Source organism: Silene latifolia, chromosome Y (assembly GCF_048544455.1).
Source record: "Silene latifolia isolate original U9 population chromosome Y, ASM4854445v1, whole genome shotgun sequence".
In the NCBI taxonomy this organism is placed as follows: Eukaryota; Viridiplantae; Streptophyta; class Magnoliopsida; order Caryophyllales; family Caryophyllaceae; genus Silene; species Silene latifolia.
The window spans coordinates 78,482,606-78,497,295 of record NC_133538.1 but is presented as its reverse complement, the minus strand read 5'-3'; the positions used below and the strand labels follow the sequence as shown (position 1 = coordinate 78,497,295).

The window sequence follows — 14,690 nt, the reverse complement described above, 5'->3', positions numbered from 1 at the left end:
CACACTTGTCTCGGACAAGTGGGAGATTGTTGGAGTATGTGTCCTCGACAATAATGCGATCACATGTTTAAATCTCATGATAAGAATATATGAGGGAAAGTTATACTCACTACTAGAATTCCCTTAGTTTCATGACGCTTTCTGGTCGACGCTTTTAGAAGTGTCGATCCATTATATTGATATAATAATAATTTTCTAATAAAAAAACGCTAGGCTGAATTCCCGCACGAATAACACGCTAATTAAAACTCAAAAATTTGGCCTCGCGCTTTCGAAAACACAAACCGCCTATACCATACATGCTGTCCCTTCTAATTAATTAATGTATCAAAACCTAATTCATTTACTATTCCATGATTTCCACCATTGCCTACTGTGTTCAACTCTCAATTTCTCATCCTTAATCACACCTCTCATTGATCATCATCATTATCAACTAAATAGGTAAATTTCTTCATTCTTTAGTTCATTGTTTTCGTTGTTTCATCGTCATCCGTAATCAATAATTTCTTCAATTTTTGATTTGTATATTATATTGGTTAACAACTAAAATTGGTATTAAGTTGGATGCATTTAGTCTACTCCAGTCATAGATTTCTTCTCCTTCAGTTTTTGCTGTGGATTTTTTGGTGTTGGATAGCTACTTCTTGAATATTAGGCATAAAGTGATAAATTTTGATTATTATAGTAAATGAATTGAGATTTTAGATTGCAGAAACTTCTAGTTTTGCTATTATTAGGTATATGATGGTCAAGCTTGGCATTATTATTTGTGAGATATTGGTGATTGTGAGAGGGAGATCTATGACTAAGTTTAATCACTTTTGCCTGTCTTCTATCTTATACATAACCTGCATGCTCTGGGGGAATGAGTAATTTATTAATTGCTTGGTAAGGGAATAGCATCAGCAGGTTAATTTTTAATGTTAGCGGGTGTTGTTCCCATTTAGTACTCTTGATAGTTTCAATGTATTTGCCATTATTATCCGAAAAAACATTGAAAGCCTTGCCTACTTCTGCTGGATTTCGTCATACAGTTTTACCACCAGAAAAAATATGCTTGCTAATTGTATTTTTTTTCCTCTTATAATTTATGTGAATTGAACTTATAGTCTATTGTCTTGGAAATAAGGCAGACAGATCATATCCTCCAAAATATGGTATACTATGAATAGTACGGAGTATATGAATAACACATCTTTAGACTTAGCTTAAGTCAATTTGATCATTTCTAGTCCAACTCTGTAGCGAACTGACCATTTTTCTTCGATTCAGAAAAACTTGAATTTCAAACTTGAAGCTACTGGAGGCGACATTTCAATAATTCTTGGGCTGTCTAATGCCATCTTGTAAGAAACTATTTCAGTTTGGTATCTTTAGGCAAGATTGCTTGTTATGGTGTGGTCATATTTAGCTTATGTTCGTGTTCTATTTCTGCACAAACTTTATGCTTTTAAGTAGTTGGACTTGGTGCAAAATATGTTGGATTGTCAGTGTGAAGTTTTAATACCACTACTTTGTACGTATTATGTTGTTGGATTCTGAGTTCTTTCTTTTTTTTTTTAGCTTCTTGCCTTATGTATTATCTTCTTTTTCCATAGTCAATTTCCCTGATGAGAGTTGTAAGCGTAGGCTGAAAGCTAAGAAAACAGATACTCTATTCCGATCATTTGTTTACCTATTCCATTTTGGGGTGTCTCGGTCAATTATTTACCTTTCTATTTTGGGAATGCTTTTGATGGGCAATTTGATTCTCCACACTCAGTTTGGTCCACTAGTCATCCATAATTGACCCCCTCCTCTTTCCTTGCCCTTTGTGCCAAAAACAAAGGTTAAAAAATGACCGGAATGAAGAGAGTAGTTTTGACACTTTTTGTATCATTAGTGTAGTCAGTCGTCGGTATTTTCTGGTCTCTCATATCAGTTCTATAACTGAAGAAATGTGTGAATTTTAGTCTCTATGTTCATAACTACTGATACTCAAATTGATGTACTTGGTTCTATCGGTAAAGTGGTCTATCGAGAAATGTTCAGGATGTTTTTGTGGGCACTCGTAAGAAGTATGGTTCTAGTAGCACGCATTTGTCGAAGAATTGGCTAAAACAGCCCTTGTGAAGCAAGCGGGTTCTCTTGTGCACCCTTTTACAATGCAATGCTAGTTTTTGGTAGAATGATGTAGAATTTGACGAAAATGAGGTCATGATTATAGGTAATATTTGCGTACACTTCCAACTTACCTATAGTTAGTTTTAACTATCAACTTCTAGCTTACTTATAGTTAGCTTCAGCAATAAAGTAGAAACTACTGTTGGTGCTGCAATTTATAAGGTAAGAACCATAAAATCCCAAGAGAGAACCATATTTTGGCCGTGAGTAGGCGCGCATAATGAGCTATTAGGTCCAGAATTCAAAAACGCTTTGTCCAACTTGGTGATGAAAGTCACCTCTTTTTCATAACAGTAGTTAATACCTTCATTGAGCTATTTCTAATCAATTGATTTCATGAACAGGTGCAAATTCTTGAGCTGTCTCAAGTCTATTCTTAGTATCATTGATCTATATAGCTTGAGGGGGTTCGGAAATGAATGGTTTGGTGCTGAAGTGACTCTCAAGATATTTATCATTCATTACTCTCCATTTTGATTGTATTTTTAACATGTCAAAGAGGAAGGAAAGGTGTTTTTCTTATATTCCCTATCACATATATGTTTTCAATGTTTTTTGAAACAAGTATTTTTTCATATTCTTGCTAGAATTTCAATGTATGCTATGTAGGAAGGAAATGACTTTCGGGTTTTAGCTTCATTTAGTTATATTTGCTTGGAAAGAAATGGTCATGTGATTATTGAAGAAATTGAAGCAGAAGCTGTGTATATAAGAATTTTAGTCTTTATTGGCCTGTTATTATCAATTTTTTTTTTATGGACTAAATTCATGAGTGGGAACTTTTCGATTGAGTTGCATTCTAATTGATGGAGTCCTTAATAGCATAAAGGACATGTGGTTTGAATGAGACTAATTTTTAAATGATTTATGAAAGATGTGTTTGTAGTTTCTTTAGAGGTCTTAACAAAAGATAACATTGCTGAACCCATGCGAGATATCCTAAGATCTCTACTGGAAGCAAATGTGAGTTTCTAGTCCGCTCAACAACGTATCATTTCTAGTGCATTGCTCTACATCTTATTCATTAACATCTATCTTATGTTTTACCAGGTCAGCCTTTCAGTTGTACGAAGATTTGTTCAATCCGTGACAGATCAGGCAGTTGGAGTCGGATTGATTAAAGGTGTGAAACCTGACCAGCAATTAGTAAAAAGTACTTCTGCTATGCTTTTTTTTTTGTCTTATATGTTTTGTTATTCATCTACCTTGGCCCAATGTCACTAGTTGTATGCAAGATATAAGGGTCTCCTGTGCAAGAATTTCGAATTCTTTGTCGTCATACTAGTGTATGCTTATACTTAGTGAGGCTTTTTCTCGTGTGATTTGCTTGTATGTCTGAAATAGTTAAAGGTATTAGCTGTTAAAGATCATGTATAAAATGATAATTTAACTTTTAGAAGTACTCATTCTCTAAATGCTAAGCTACTCTAATTATATAGGGATGAATTTTTGGGAAAAGGGGGACAATAAAATTGGGATGGAAGAGTAATATATAACGGATTATATGTGCTAATGTATTTTTTCAAGGAGAACTTGCACATGCATTACCTTATATATTTCTAATGCTGAAAGGAAAATCTACCAACTTTGTTTGAGTTTACGCTTGTCTTACAGGAAATGTTCTTATTTGAAGACAATTGCAGCAACTTTAAATACTCATTGTCCTAATATCCTCATATCACAAAAGTCAAGTTCACTGTATGCATATGGCTATGTCCTTGCACAAGATATGTCTTTTTTCAGTAATACTATGATATTTTTACTTTTTTCATGTACTGCATTAAATAATCCTAAGTTAATTACTAAATGATTTTGCTTGGATGTTCTGCCGTCATTTTGATTTACCTTATACCTATTGAAACAACTCTTTTTTTGGTGTCATTTGCTTCGATGTTTGAAAGCTGACCCGTTGACGGTTATTGCAGAAAATATAAATTGGGCAGGGCTGCTAATGATGCTGCATATGAGTATGAATACTCATATTGAGATTGTTACATTTATTCTCCAAGTTTATTGTATTTGGTCCCTGTAGTTATGGTATACATCCTATCTCATCCTTTCTTTAAGATTAATGTTGGTTTGTCAACGAAAATATACTTCTCTATCTATTTGATTATGTATGATATGTAGAGTGAATAAGAAATGGTTACTAATAATGGAAGTATTGATGATTTGGCAGGAAGGATGAGATGGATGCAGTGGGAGGGTTGGATTAGAATTGAACACTGGATGGACATAGTTTCCAGATTGGTCAACAAAATGTATTTCCGTTGTAGATAGATGTATATTTGATTTTAGTGTTTTATTATAGAAATATTTCAACTCTGGATGAGTTCCTTTTTATGGAGTTTTTTTCCTACAAACATTGTATGTTTTATAGTTGTATATGGGATATTTTTATGAAATATCTCTATTCCAAACACCGACATATCGGAGTTCCGTCTAAATTATTGTATTCTATACACTTTATGCTGTCATCTAGTAGTCTATATAATTTTATACAATTGTAGAGACGAAAATAGTAGTCGTGGTGGATTTGTCTAGTGATAGAAAAAGCGTCGAGAAATTTCTAATTTTTGACGCAAATAAGTGTAGAGAAACTCTGACGCTAAAAAGCGTCGCTGCTTGTGACACCAAAAAGCGACGACAAGGTTGACGCTAAAAAGCGTCAAAAAATCCTGATGTCCCAAAAAACAACGCTTTTAAAAGCGTCGAGAAATAAAATGGCGACGCTTTTAAGCGTTGAGAATAAGCTAAAAAAGCGTCGAAAAAGCAAGAGATTTTTTGTAGTGACTTTATTGTCAATTGATCCACATTTATCGGTAATGGTTGGCTGACTAGAGTTTGACATTACTGTCGTGTGACAGTGGTGATCAGTTCATCCCTTAAGGTCATACCTATAGGGTAACACTCTTAATTGATAAATTAATTAATTGTATGATGATACAAGTTATTTAATCCTTTAAATTAGATGATGTTTTTGTTATTGTTTATGAAACAATTATAATTAGAATGAATAATGTATTATAATCACAAGGAGCTGTGAATTATAATAATATGGTCCATTTTAAGTATAAGTAATCATGTATTGCTATTTGTATTATTTATTTTTATGTAAATAATTTTAATAAGTTAAAATTACATTACATTGTCACATGTCTAGTAACATATCACATATTACAATTAACAAATATTACAAACTTAAAATGGATCCCTTTTATCTATATGGAAACCGGTTTTCCATAATAAGAGGGAACAATTGTGAGACAATGTGTGTGCATGCTTATTTGTGATAGGCTCTTTGTTTTTCCTTTTGAAGAGAAATTGAGGGAAAATATGAGCACCCATAGGGCACTCTTCCCCTCAACCCCACGGCACCCCTCTCTCACCTAAACAAAATGAGATTTGTTTTCTCATTGATTCATTCATTAAAATGCTCTAATTATTTTAGTTCTCTATAATTATTTTTGAGAGAGAAAGAAAATAAAAACATCATTCTAAAATACAAATATTAAGATCTAATTACTAGTAGTAGTAATAATTCATATTAGTAAAATTTAAAGGAACATCTACTAATTTCTAGTAATAAAATTAGTAAATGTATTGAGAGGGATTACCTTGGTACAATCCTTAAGGAGTAGATCTTGTAATTGGATCTAAGGGTTTTTGGGGCATTCGGTTTTTTCTTAAAGAAGACTAATTTGGTAGGAGGCCAATTAGTAGTATAAACCCATTCGGCCACCATTGTAAGAATGATTAATTCTTCTCTTTTATTGAATTTGTTTTGCATGCATAAGATCTTATATTAGTTTTGTGACTAAACTAAATCACTTAGTTATTAGAAATGTCTAATAAGAGCTAAATGAATCTCTCAGGAGAATGCGCGGTGGGGAATTAACGAGAACCGATACAACCACTACCAAGAAGACATGGAGGAAGTACGTTATGTCCAAAACGCAACTTTTGACATGGTAGCGGCCATGAATGCCCAACACATGCAAAATTTCCCCACCCAATACCAAGGTTATGGTGAGAATCAAATGAATGAGACAAGAGCCGAAATGGCAAGGTTAAGAAGAAGAAGAGAATCAAGAAGAAGGGGAGGACCTCCGGGAAGTGGAGGTGCCTCAAGCTCACACTCTTGAGCGGGTTTAGGGTGTTCACCTCACATTTTGGGGACAAAGTGAAAATTAAAATGTGGGGTGGACATGAGTTGGTAACATCATGTATATATTGTAATATATTCATTTTCATGCATCGTATTTCAATTAAAAAAAAAACGAAAAAAGGGAGAAAAAGAAAAAGAAAAGAAGAAGAAAAAACCCGACTAGGATGAAAACCCGAAAGGGCATCCTAGGCAAAAGTGGGAAAGTGGCCGAGGTTGGAGTGAAAACCCGAAAGGGCACTTCGGGCAAAATGAAAAAAAAAGAGTGTGAGCCACGAGAGTAGAGGTGAGGAAAAGAGCTAAACCGAAAACCCGAAAGGGTGGTTTACGCAAGATGAGAGAATTAGGAAAAATCGAAAAACTTTGTTGACTCTTTGAAGCCTTGAAATCATGTCACTTACATGACTACTTACATTTGGCGGTGGTGACATAAGTGGTGGAGCTCTAGAAGGCCGGAAGGGTAGGATAGAAGTGTATCAAGGCTAAGTGGGGGGGGGGGGGGTGTTGGAGGCCGAATCTTTAATTAGCGCTTGATACACTTGGCGAATGAAGTAGTGAGTTGTGTTGTTTTGAATGAATGAATTGTGAAGTATTGTGGAGGGATTGTGATATTGTTGCCATTTGAGAATTGTGGTAACATAATCATGGAGGAAATTGAGGTTGCCTAATTGATGTGCTAGGAGATGCTTTGACGACTAGGGTGACCTTGTGTTTGAATTGACTGGAGTGATAAGGGGGAGAAATAAGGAGAGTTGTTGTGAGTAGTGAAGAATTAGTGGTGAAGAATCGGTGGGCTAGGATCATCTTAGAAGAGGGATGGCATAAGGAGGGCGAGTGGGGGAAGAGAGACAAGCTTTGGAGGATTTTGGGTCACTTACTCACTTGTTGGAGCTTTGACGGAAAGTGACCATGAGTTTTAGAAGAGGGATAATATAAGAAGGGAGTGTGAGAGAAGTGAGGAGAATTAGGAGCATGCCCACACGGTTTTCTTAGCCTCGCGGTGATTAGCTTTACTTTAGTTTGCTCAGGACGAGCAAAGGGCTAAGTGTGGGGTGTTTGATGAGCTCCTATTTCTACATACAATTGGCATCATTTGGAGCTCATTTGGTAGCATTTGGTAACGATTTTAGGCAATTTTAGCATTATTTGACCAATTCCGAGTGCTTTATCATTTAGCAAGGTTTTCTAGTGAAGAATGAGGTGCCAAGATACCAAGAGAAGCATCAAAGGAAGGGTGAAGAACAAGCATTGAAGAAACATCATGAAGAAGTCTTCCAAGGATCAAGCAAGCAATGATTGAAAAATGCACTCCAGCAGCTTTCTCGCACGGTGCGAGTTTCCTACTCCCATTCCTCGCACCGTGCGAGTTTTCTGGGTTTTACTCCGTTTTGTATTACGGGCTTCTCCCATGTTAAGCCCACGGTTATTAGGTTATGTTAGACTATATATAGTGTGTTTTCCTCTAGGTTAATACATCTTATGCTTATTTTGATTAATCAAGTTGTAATTTTGGGAATTATTCATCTTTTGATTGGGTTTAGATCTACTATGGAGAACTAATCTTCTCTTCTTAATCCAACTCAAAGGTGTAATCTTTGGTTGTAAGACTCATTAATCTTTCCTTAATTTTCATTATCTACTATGGAGTATATGATTTCTACTTGGTAGGATTGATAAGTTAGGTTATTTGATTAAGTGTGATTTCCTTGTTATTTAACCATTATTTAGGAGATTTAGGAGAATAATCTCCACAATAAGGTGCTAATATTAATTAGAAGGATTGATTGATTGGTTTTATAAACTAAAGTGCCTCACTTTTATGAGTCGGATTAAGTCTCTCTTAAATTTGATAAATTTCCATCTTAAAACTTGATTGCTTGATTACTTGTTGCTCACTCTTGTTTGAATATTGTTTTGTTTTTGTTACTTTTTGAAAACCAAACTAAAAAAACCCTCCTTTTTCCATACTTGTTTGTAGTTTAATTTGTCACAATTGTTATAGTTGATCTTTTAAATTCACCATTGCAAAACCCCCCTTCTCTTGGGTTTGATCCCATTGCTTGCTACTTTACTAGTTTAGAATTAGTATTAATTAGTACATATTGTGGTATATAAATTGTTAATTTGGCCGTCTTAAATAACAACGTTTTAGGCGTGCCAGGCTACCCGGTACTGGCCTTGCACTGCTCCAGGTCTTGGAATACACATCCGGACAAGATAGATTGGCTAAATGGAGAAAGGAGTGGTTCAATATCTCAGTTGTAGTTGTGGTTAATCAAATTTGGATGGAGAGAAATGTTAGGATCTTTAGTCAGAGGAAATTTGTTGCTCAAAATCTTACTAAGGGCATGAAATTTCTGGTTTCTGTTCGTGTTCTTATGAGAGCAAAGGAAGCAGTAAGTGGATTATATATCCGATGTACTACCACAAGTTTTGTAGTTTCTGAGCATTATAATAAAGTTTTTTAGCTTTGTTTTAAAAATTATGAGTCTTATTATAAAGTTTTTGAGTTCATTTACTAAAACATTAAGCTCAAAAAAATTACAATTACATACAAACTTACTTAAATTTGAGGTTTGACGGAAAAAAAATTAAAATTTATCTTATAAACTTTAATAAGCTCAGAAAAAATACACATATGCTCTAAAACAAATAAAGTTTGAGGTAATAAGCTCAGAAAAAATACAAAAATGCTCAAAAACAAGTAAAATCTGAGGTAATACATCCGATGTATGTTCATTTTTCTCCAAAGGAAGCTATGTATAGTTGTATACTTGATCATCTAAATTCATAGTTTAGGCCTTTTTGAGGTAATGGTATTGTCTAGTGGATAGTTTTACAAATGTAATTTCCTTTCATCAAATGAAATGAAATGATAACTTTTTGCCAAAAAAAAAAAGAAAAAAAAAGATAAGTAAAGGTAAAATTTCTATAACTAATTCTCATTTTTCACCAAATTCATATTCTAATCAATCTCTTTCGAAATCTCATTCCTTGTCTAAACTATAACGTGTATTCGACGAGTGTCGGTGCCCGACACGTTGTAGGACACGGGACGACTAATTAGGAGGAGTGTCCATGCTACTTAGATTGCGTTCACGATTTGGCCGAACCAAACATCCGACTAATCGAGCTAGTCCATTACAAACTCCTATAGTCCTACCCTGAGCAACGAGCCAATGATTCAATTTCTAAATATTTTGTCCTCCCTTGTAGTATGTGTGGGCCGGAGTTTGAGATGTTGCAAGTTATTAGCATACACAAATTGTTGTATAGGGCGGTCTTATAGCATAAGACGAGCCCAACAACTAAAAGCCCAACCAGATCATATTTTCAATAAAAAAAATAAAATCTTTAAATACAAGCCATATATACTGATATATACGATATACGATATACGATATACGATATACGATATACGATGTATTCTCCCTTCAAAAAAAAAAATAATAATGACGTCTTCCCCAAAAATTAAACCTCCACTAACCCCACTAATTCAATAACTGCTCATCCCCAAAAGAGTAATTCGTCCTCTTCACTTCCAGTAAAACAAAACACAGCTTTTATAGAGATTTTTGGTGGGTTCATGTCTGCAACTTCATTGTCACTTTAACTATTACAACGATGTCGACAAAGGAGAAAATAATCAATCAAGGTTTGTTTTATATACATCCTTTCTTCTATTTTCAACTTTTATGAGGTTCATATAGTTCAATTTGATTATTATGCTTAAAGTTTAATCCTATGTAAACTTCAGTTTTTGATATCAATCAATTTTTTCAGTTGATTGATTCCCGTGTTTCGAATAACTCCAAAATTGAGCATACCATTAGTACAAATATTTGATTACTGAATTTGTGATTTTTGTCAATGTTTGTTACTAGTCGTCAAATATTTGATCAATGTTGAGTACAATTTCATGATTGAATGTGAGTAATTATTACACAAAATCTCATTGAAGACGGCGATATCCGTCACAAGCTTGTGACGGATACTATTTCCTCTCACAAAAGAGGTGAGTGGGGGAAGCACATGGAGGGTGCCCCACCTTGTCTCGTCTCCCTTTTTGTGAGAGGTCACAAGCTTGTGACGGGATTAGCCCGTCACAAGCAAGACGCTTTGTTATTATTATCTGTAAGATTTGAGATTCGGTCCTTAATAGTTCAGCTTTTCGACTAATCTACTACTATATAGGAATGTCTTAAACATGTATGGTACAAAAACGACCCTAGCTGAACAAAAACGGCTATTACTAGTGCTAATATTACTGTCACTAATACTAATATGTCTATAGGTTTCCTGTTTTTTGTTCCTAAATTATGTTTGTACCTATTCAATTTTTTTAGCTTGGTTATTCTCAGAATTTGTAGGGATGGGTAGTTTTCTGATTTCAAGAAAACGGATTACGTCTGAATATCTATAAGAAATATCGTTTCATTATTGTTGTGTTTTGATTCATCAATAAGTTCTATTTGTAAAGTAAATGTTCTGATTTCTTATGCGTAGAAATTATTGCAATGTCAAGTTCGGTTAATAACACCCACACTGACGAAGAACCTGAAGAATGTGCCGAGAAAGATAATAATGAAATGATTAGCTGTAAAGGTTCTCCCCGTGTTGTTCGGAATAGGATAAAGCAACAATATTGTCTTATACCGTCATCATCAACAACATCAGCTGATATATGGTAAGTTCATTCATTCACTATACCCGCTTATTTAGGTGTTTTTTCCCTGTGTATGACCATTTACGTAAGTGTGGCTGTGTGTTTTGAATTACTAAAAGTGTAGTTTGTCGAGTTATTAAGAAGGTATACATTAAAGCTTAAAACTAGTAGTTGTTTGCGTATTTCTTATTATTCAATAGCACATCTAGTTTCCGAGCAAAGTCGGTCTTTACTTTATTTTATTATTTGGTATTTTGACTTAGTAGCAAAGATTAATTAGGTAAAGATTTAAGGAAACGTTTCAGACTTGCAAAGTTAGGTTTATACAGTTAACCCATTGGTATTTTTATTAAATGTGTAGGTAGTCTACCAATAGTTTCTATATTCAATATATTGACTTATTATAAGATCATATGTTTTTTGTTTTTTTCAGTGTACGGAAAAACTATGCTACCAAGTGTAATCCAAATTATTTCCAAATGGGAGTGAAGGATCTTACTAGTCGTCAAATTGAGGATGTCAAAGATTTGGGTTTCGGTGGGTTGTTGATGATAAAAATGAAGACCCTTCCTTTAGGCATCGTTCCTTGGTTAGTCCAGAACTTTAACCCACATAACAGACTGCAAAGCTTGGGAAATGGTAACATGTACTATATTACGCCTGATGATGTTCATGATATTTTTGGAATTCCAATATATCCTGACCAAAAAATAGACGCGGTTACACATCATGGAAAAGGGAAAACTAAAGATCCTTCTTTAGTTAAAAAATGGATGGATGTACTTAAGGCGTCAAAGGAAGAAGACCTTACTTTGGATAAGGTTGTTAACGCCTTTACTGAGCACGAGAATGGTGGTGATGTCTTTAAGTGTTTGTTTATTTTATTTTCGGTTTCTAGCTTCTTATCGCCGAATTCTGAACGAAAAGTTGACAAGTCACTTTTTAAAGTCTTAGAAGATGTGTCTCAGTTGCCTCGATTGGATTAGTGCTCCTTTGTTTTGGATAGACTATGTACATCAGTACGGAGGTATTTTGAGAATCCTTCTCAAACTGCTGTCAATGGTTGTGCGTTGGTATTGTTACTAGCTTATCTTCACCGAATGCCCTACCAGGGCATACTAGCACCAGTGAACACTCCACTTGTTCAGAATTGGGTTGATGACAAGCTGAAGAAAAGAATTAAAACCGAGTTCCAAGTGGGGTATGGTAAGGGCATCATAGACACAACAACATTTCCCATTTGTAAAGTGTATAAGCAGTGGGCAAGTACGCCTCAAACTTTGGATGTTGTCGACACTGTTGGTCTGGAAATGGAAGGTCTACCACAAAATGCATCTCTACAAAAGAATGTCAACAAGCCATGTATTGAAGTTGGCGATACGTCAACAAGGTTTATCTACTATAGTATACCTGACAATCTGCCATCTAATTTGAAATCAAGGCGCAATCTAAACATGTGAGTACATCATGTTCCATGTCATTAGTTTAGATAACGTTTAAGATTTTGTTTAGTTTGGATATTGAATTTTTTAGATGATAACTGATGATTATAAGTTATTAATCCGACAATAATTTTTTTCTATTATTAGTCTCCTGAAATTTTTGATGGAAATGCAGTATTCAGATGAGTCATGCCAGATTCTTAAGAGGGACATGGAGGTGGTGTTCACAGAGCATGTCAAGAGGTTGGCCACGAAAGAGTCAGTAGAAAAGCAGCATTCCGTTGTGAAACCTCTGTGTCTTTCCCCAGAGGATATCATATCACAAACCCAGCGTATAATGGAAAATCCTGATTGGCAAGCCTTGATGGATGATGTCATAAATCAAATGTTGAACAAATCCAATACTTGGTCATCCTTGTTTGAAAATGAGGACAATGCTTTGAAAAACGAGGTTCAAGAAATGGGTACAACAGAACCGCAACCGAATGTACTAGTCTCAAATGATCAAGAACTAGGAGATGATGTTGGAGAATGTTTATGCTCCATAGTTCTCAATCACCCAAACGTAGATGTCATTCTCGTTTCAAGATTTATGAAGGGAAATAGATTGGCATTTATGGGGTTGAAACAGTTGGAGAAGGAAGTGAATGATTACTGTTTTTTGCACGAACCAACCGCAACTAATGAGTAAGTTATCTTACTTCCTTTAAATATTTCTTTGTGTTAACTTTGTACTTAAGGTACAGTATGTCATCGTTGTACTTATTTGACGCAATAACTGTTATTTCAGTGAGGTTTTGGTTTCGTTTTCCGAGAAACATTCGCTTCTAAGAAAGGATATTGTAACGTTGGAGTCGTTCCAAATGATTGACATCAAAGTAGTTGAGTGTTGGCCGTTGTATGTGAATGAGTTTGCAAGGAAGTCCAACCAACAACCTATTGCATTTTGTTTTGGGTTATCGCATTCGGTAAGCACTTTCATGGTGTTCTTTTGTTATCTCGCAAATGAAACTTTCTATTGACAGTCGACAACACACTAGCACACTGATTACTTTTACATCAAAACAGTTGCGCTTGAAAGAACTACTTGAACTGCATCAATCACAAGAAGGTACACAGATTGTTCACTGCTTACATACGGCATGGCAAGAATGGCTTGATTACAACAACATCTTGTGGGATTATTCGAAAGTTGAAATGGTATGTTGCATATTGTAATTACTGAGATTATGTTATGTTTTATGATGTGACGGATGTTTAATATAATATACTTAATTTTGTAACTACATAATTTGTTTCCGTTTATCACAGTTCTTTGTGCCATACTACCATGACGAGCATTTCAGCCTTGTTGTGATAAATATAATTGCTAAGACTGTTCAGTACTTGGACAATATTCATTACATAGACCCCGATAGCTGCTACGATATTGCCGAAATAGTGGTATGCTTTACTATTTGATTAACTATTATACATCTTTAGCCTTTGAGTTTTTTTATAAATATGAAGTGTTGACTTACTGTATATTTTAAAGCGTGGTGAATTTAGCACATTTCTCGAGGCAATCAACCATCCGAAAGCAGGTGAAGTTGTTGAATATGCTTTCGAGATAGTTGATTTTGAGTGGACAGTTAATGAGAACAATGACTGTGGAGTTTACCTTATGTATTTTATGGAGCGCTTTGATGGAAGCCGAACCCTTACTCCGCTCAAAGAGGTATCTATTATATTTTCTTTTCCTATAACGCAAGACATTAATGACATTTGTTACACTTTTTCTAATACCTGTATAAACTTTTGGGTTTTTGTAGTCCCTTAAAAGACGTCTATTTCGGGCGTCGGTGTGTGCACGACTTGCTACATGTGACATGAACAACGTTAGAGGACAAGTCCTACAGAAAGTCGCTCAATTGACTCAGGGGAAGCAGGATATGAGGACCGACGTTGAAAAACAGAAGAAAAGTAAGCGACAGGATTTGGTAGCTGCACCAAAAAAGTCACGAAGGGTTGCAAGGATGTGATATGGATCAATTGTGTCTGCTAATTAATTTTGCACATGTCTAAGTCGTTTAGTAGGTTTTATGTTATTAATGTTGTTGTTTTCAAGAACACTAAGTTTTCATTTGAACACTATTGTATTTGTTTCTTCAATTTATAGAAGTACTTTTTAAGTTAAAAGTTGTGTTTTTACGGAGAATAATATCGCATTGTCCACGGTTGCCATCACATTTTGAAACTTGTGTTTTTAAAG

The 14,690-nt window shown here is 34.9% G+C and overlaps 1 protein-coding gene and 1 long non-coding RNA gene across 3 annotated transcripts; both read left to right on the top strand.

Annotated features, from left to right (window-relative positions):
* The first annotated feature begins 257 nt into the window (after nt 1–257).
* LOC141627479 (uncharacterized) lies at nt 258–4,641 on the top strand. 2 transcript variants are annotated; one of them, XR_012537036.1, is made up of 6 exons: nt 258–444; nt 1,276–1,349; nt 2,511–2,676; nt 3,217–3,289; nt 4,092–4,203; nt 4,346–4,641. It is a non-coding gene; the product is annotated as an uncharacterized LOC141627479 (long non-coding RNA). The 2 variants fall into 2 exon arrangements; XR_012537037.1 differs by having other exon boundaries at nt 3,781–4,203.
* A 5,185-nt stretch (nt 4,642–9,826) lies between these two features.
* On the top strand, nt 9,827–14,613 carry LOC141627329 (uncharacterized). The gene is made up of 9 exons (XM_074440647.1): nt 9,827–9,986; nt 10,838–11,018; nt 11,431–12,453; nt 12,615–13,126; nt 13,230–13,407; nt 13,508–13,639; nt 13,751–13,882; nt 13,974–14,156; nt 14,251–14,613. The coding sequence occupies exons 4-9, from the start codon at nt 12,651–12,653 to the stop codon at nt 14,458–14,460; spliced, it is 1,311 nt and encodes a 436-aa protein (XP_074296748.1). The 5' UTR covers nt 9,827–9,986; nt 10,838–11,018; nt 11,431–12,453; nt 12,615–12,650; the 3' UTR covers nt 14,461–14,613.
* Nucleotides 14,614–14,690: the final 77 nt, after the last annotated feature.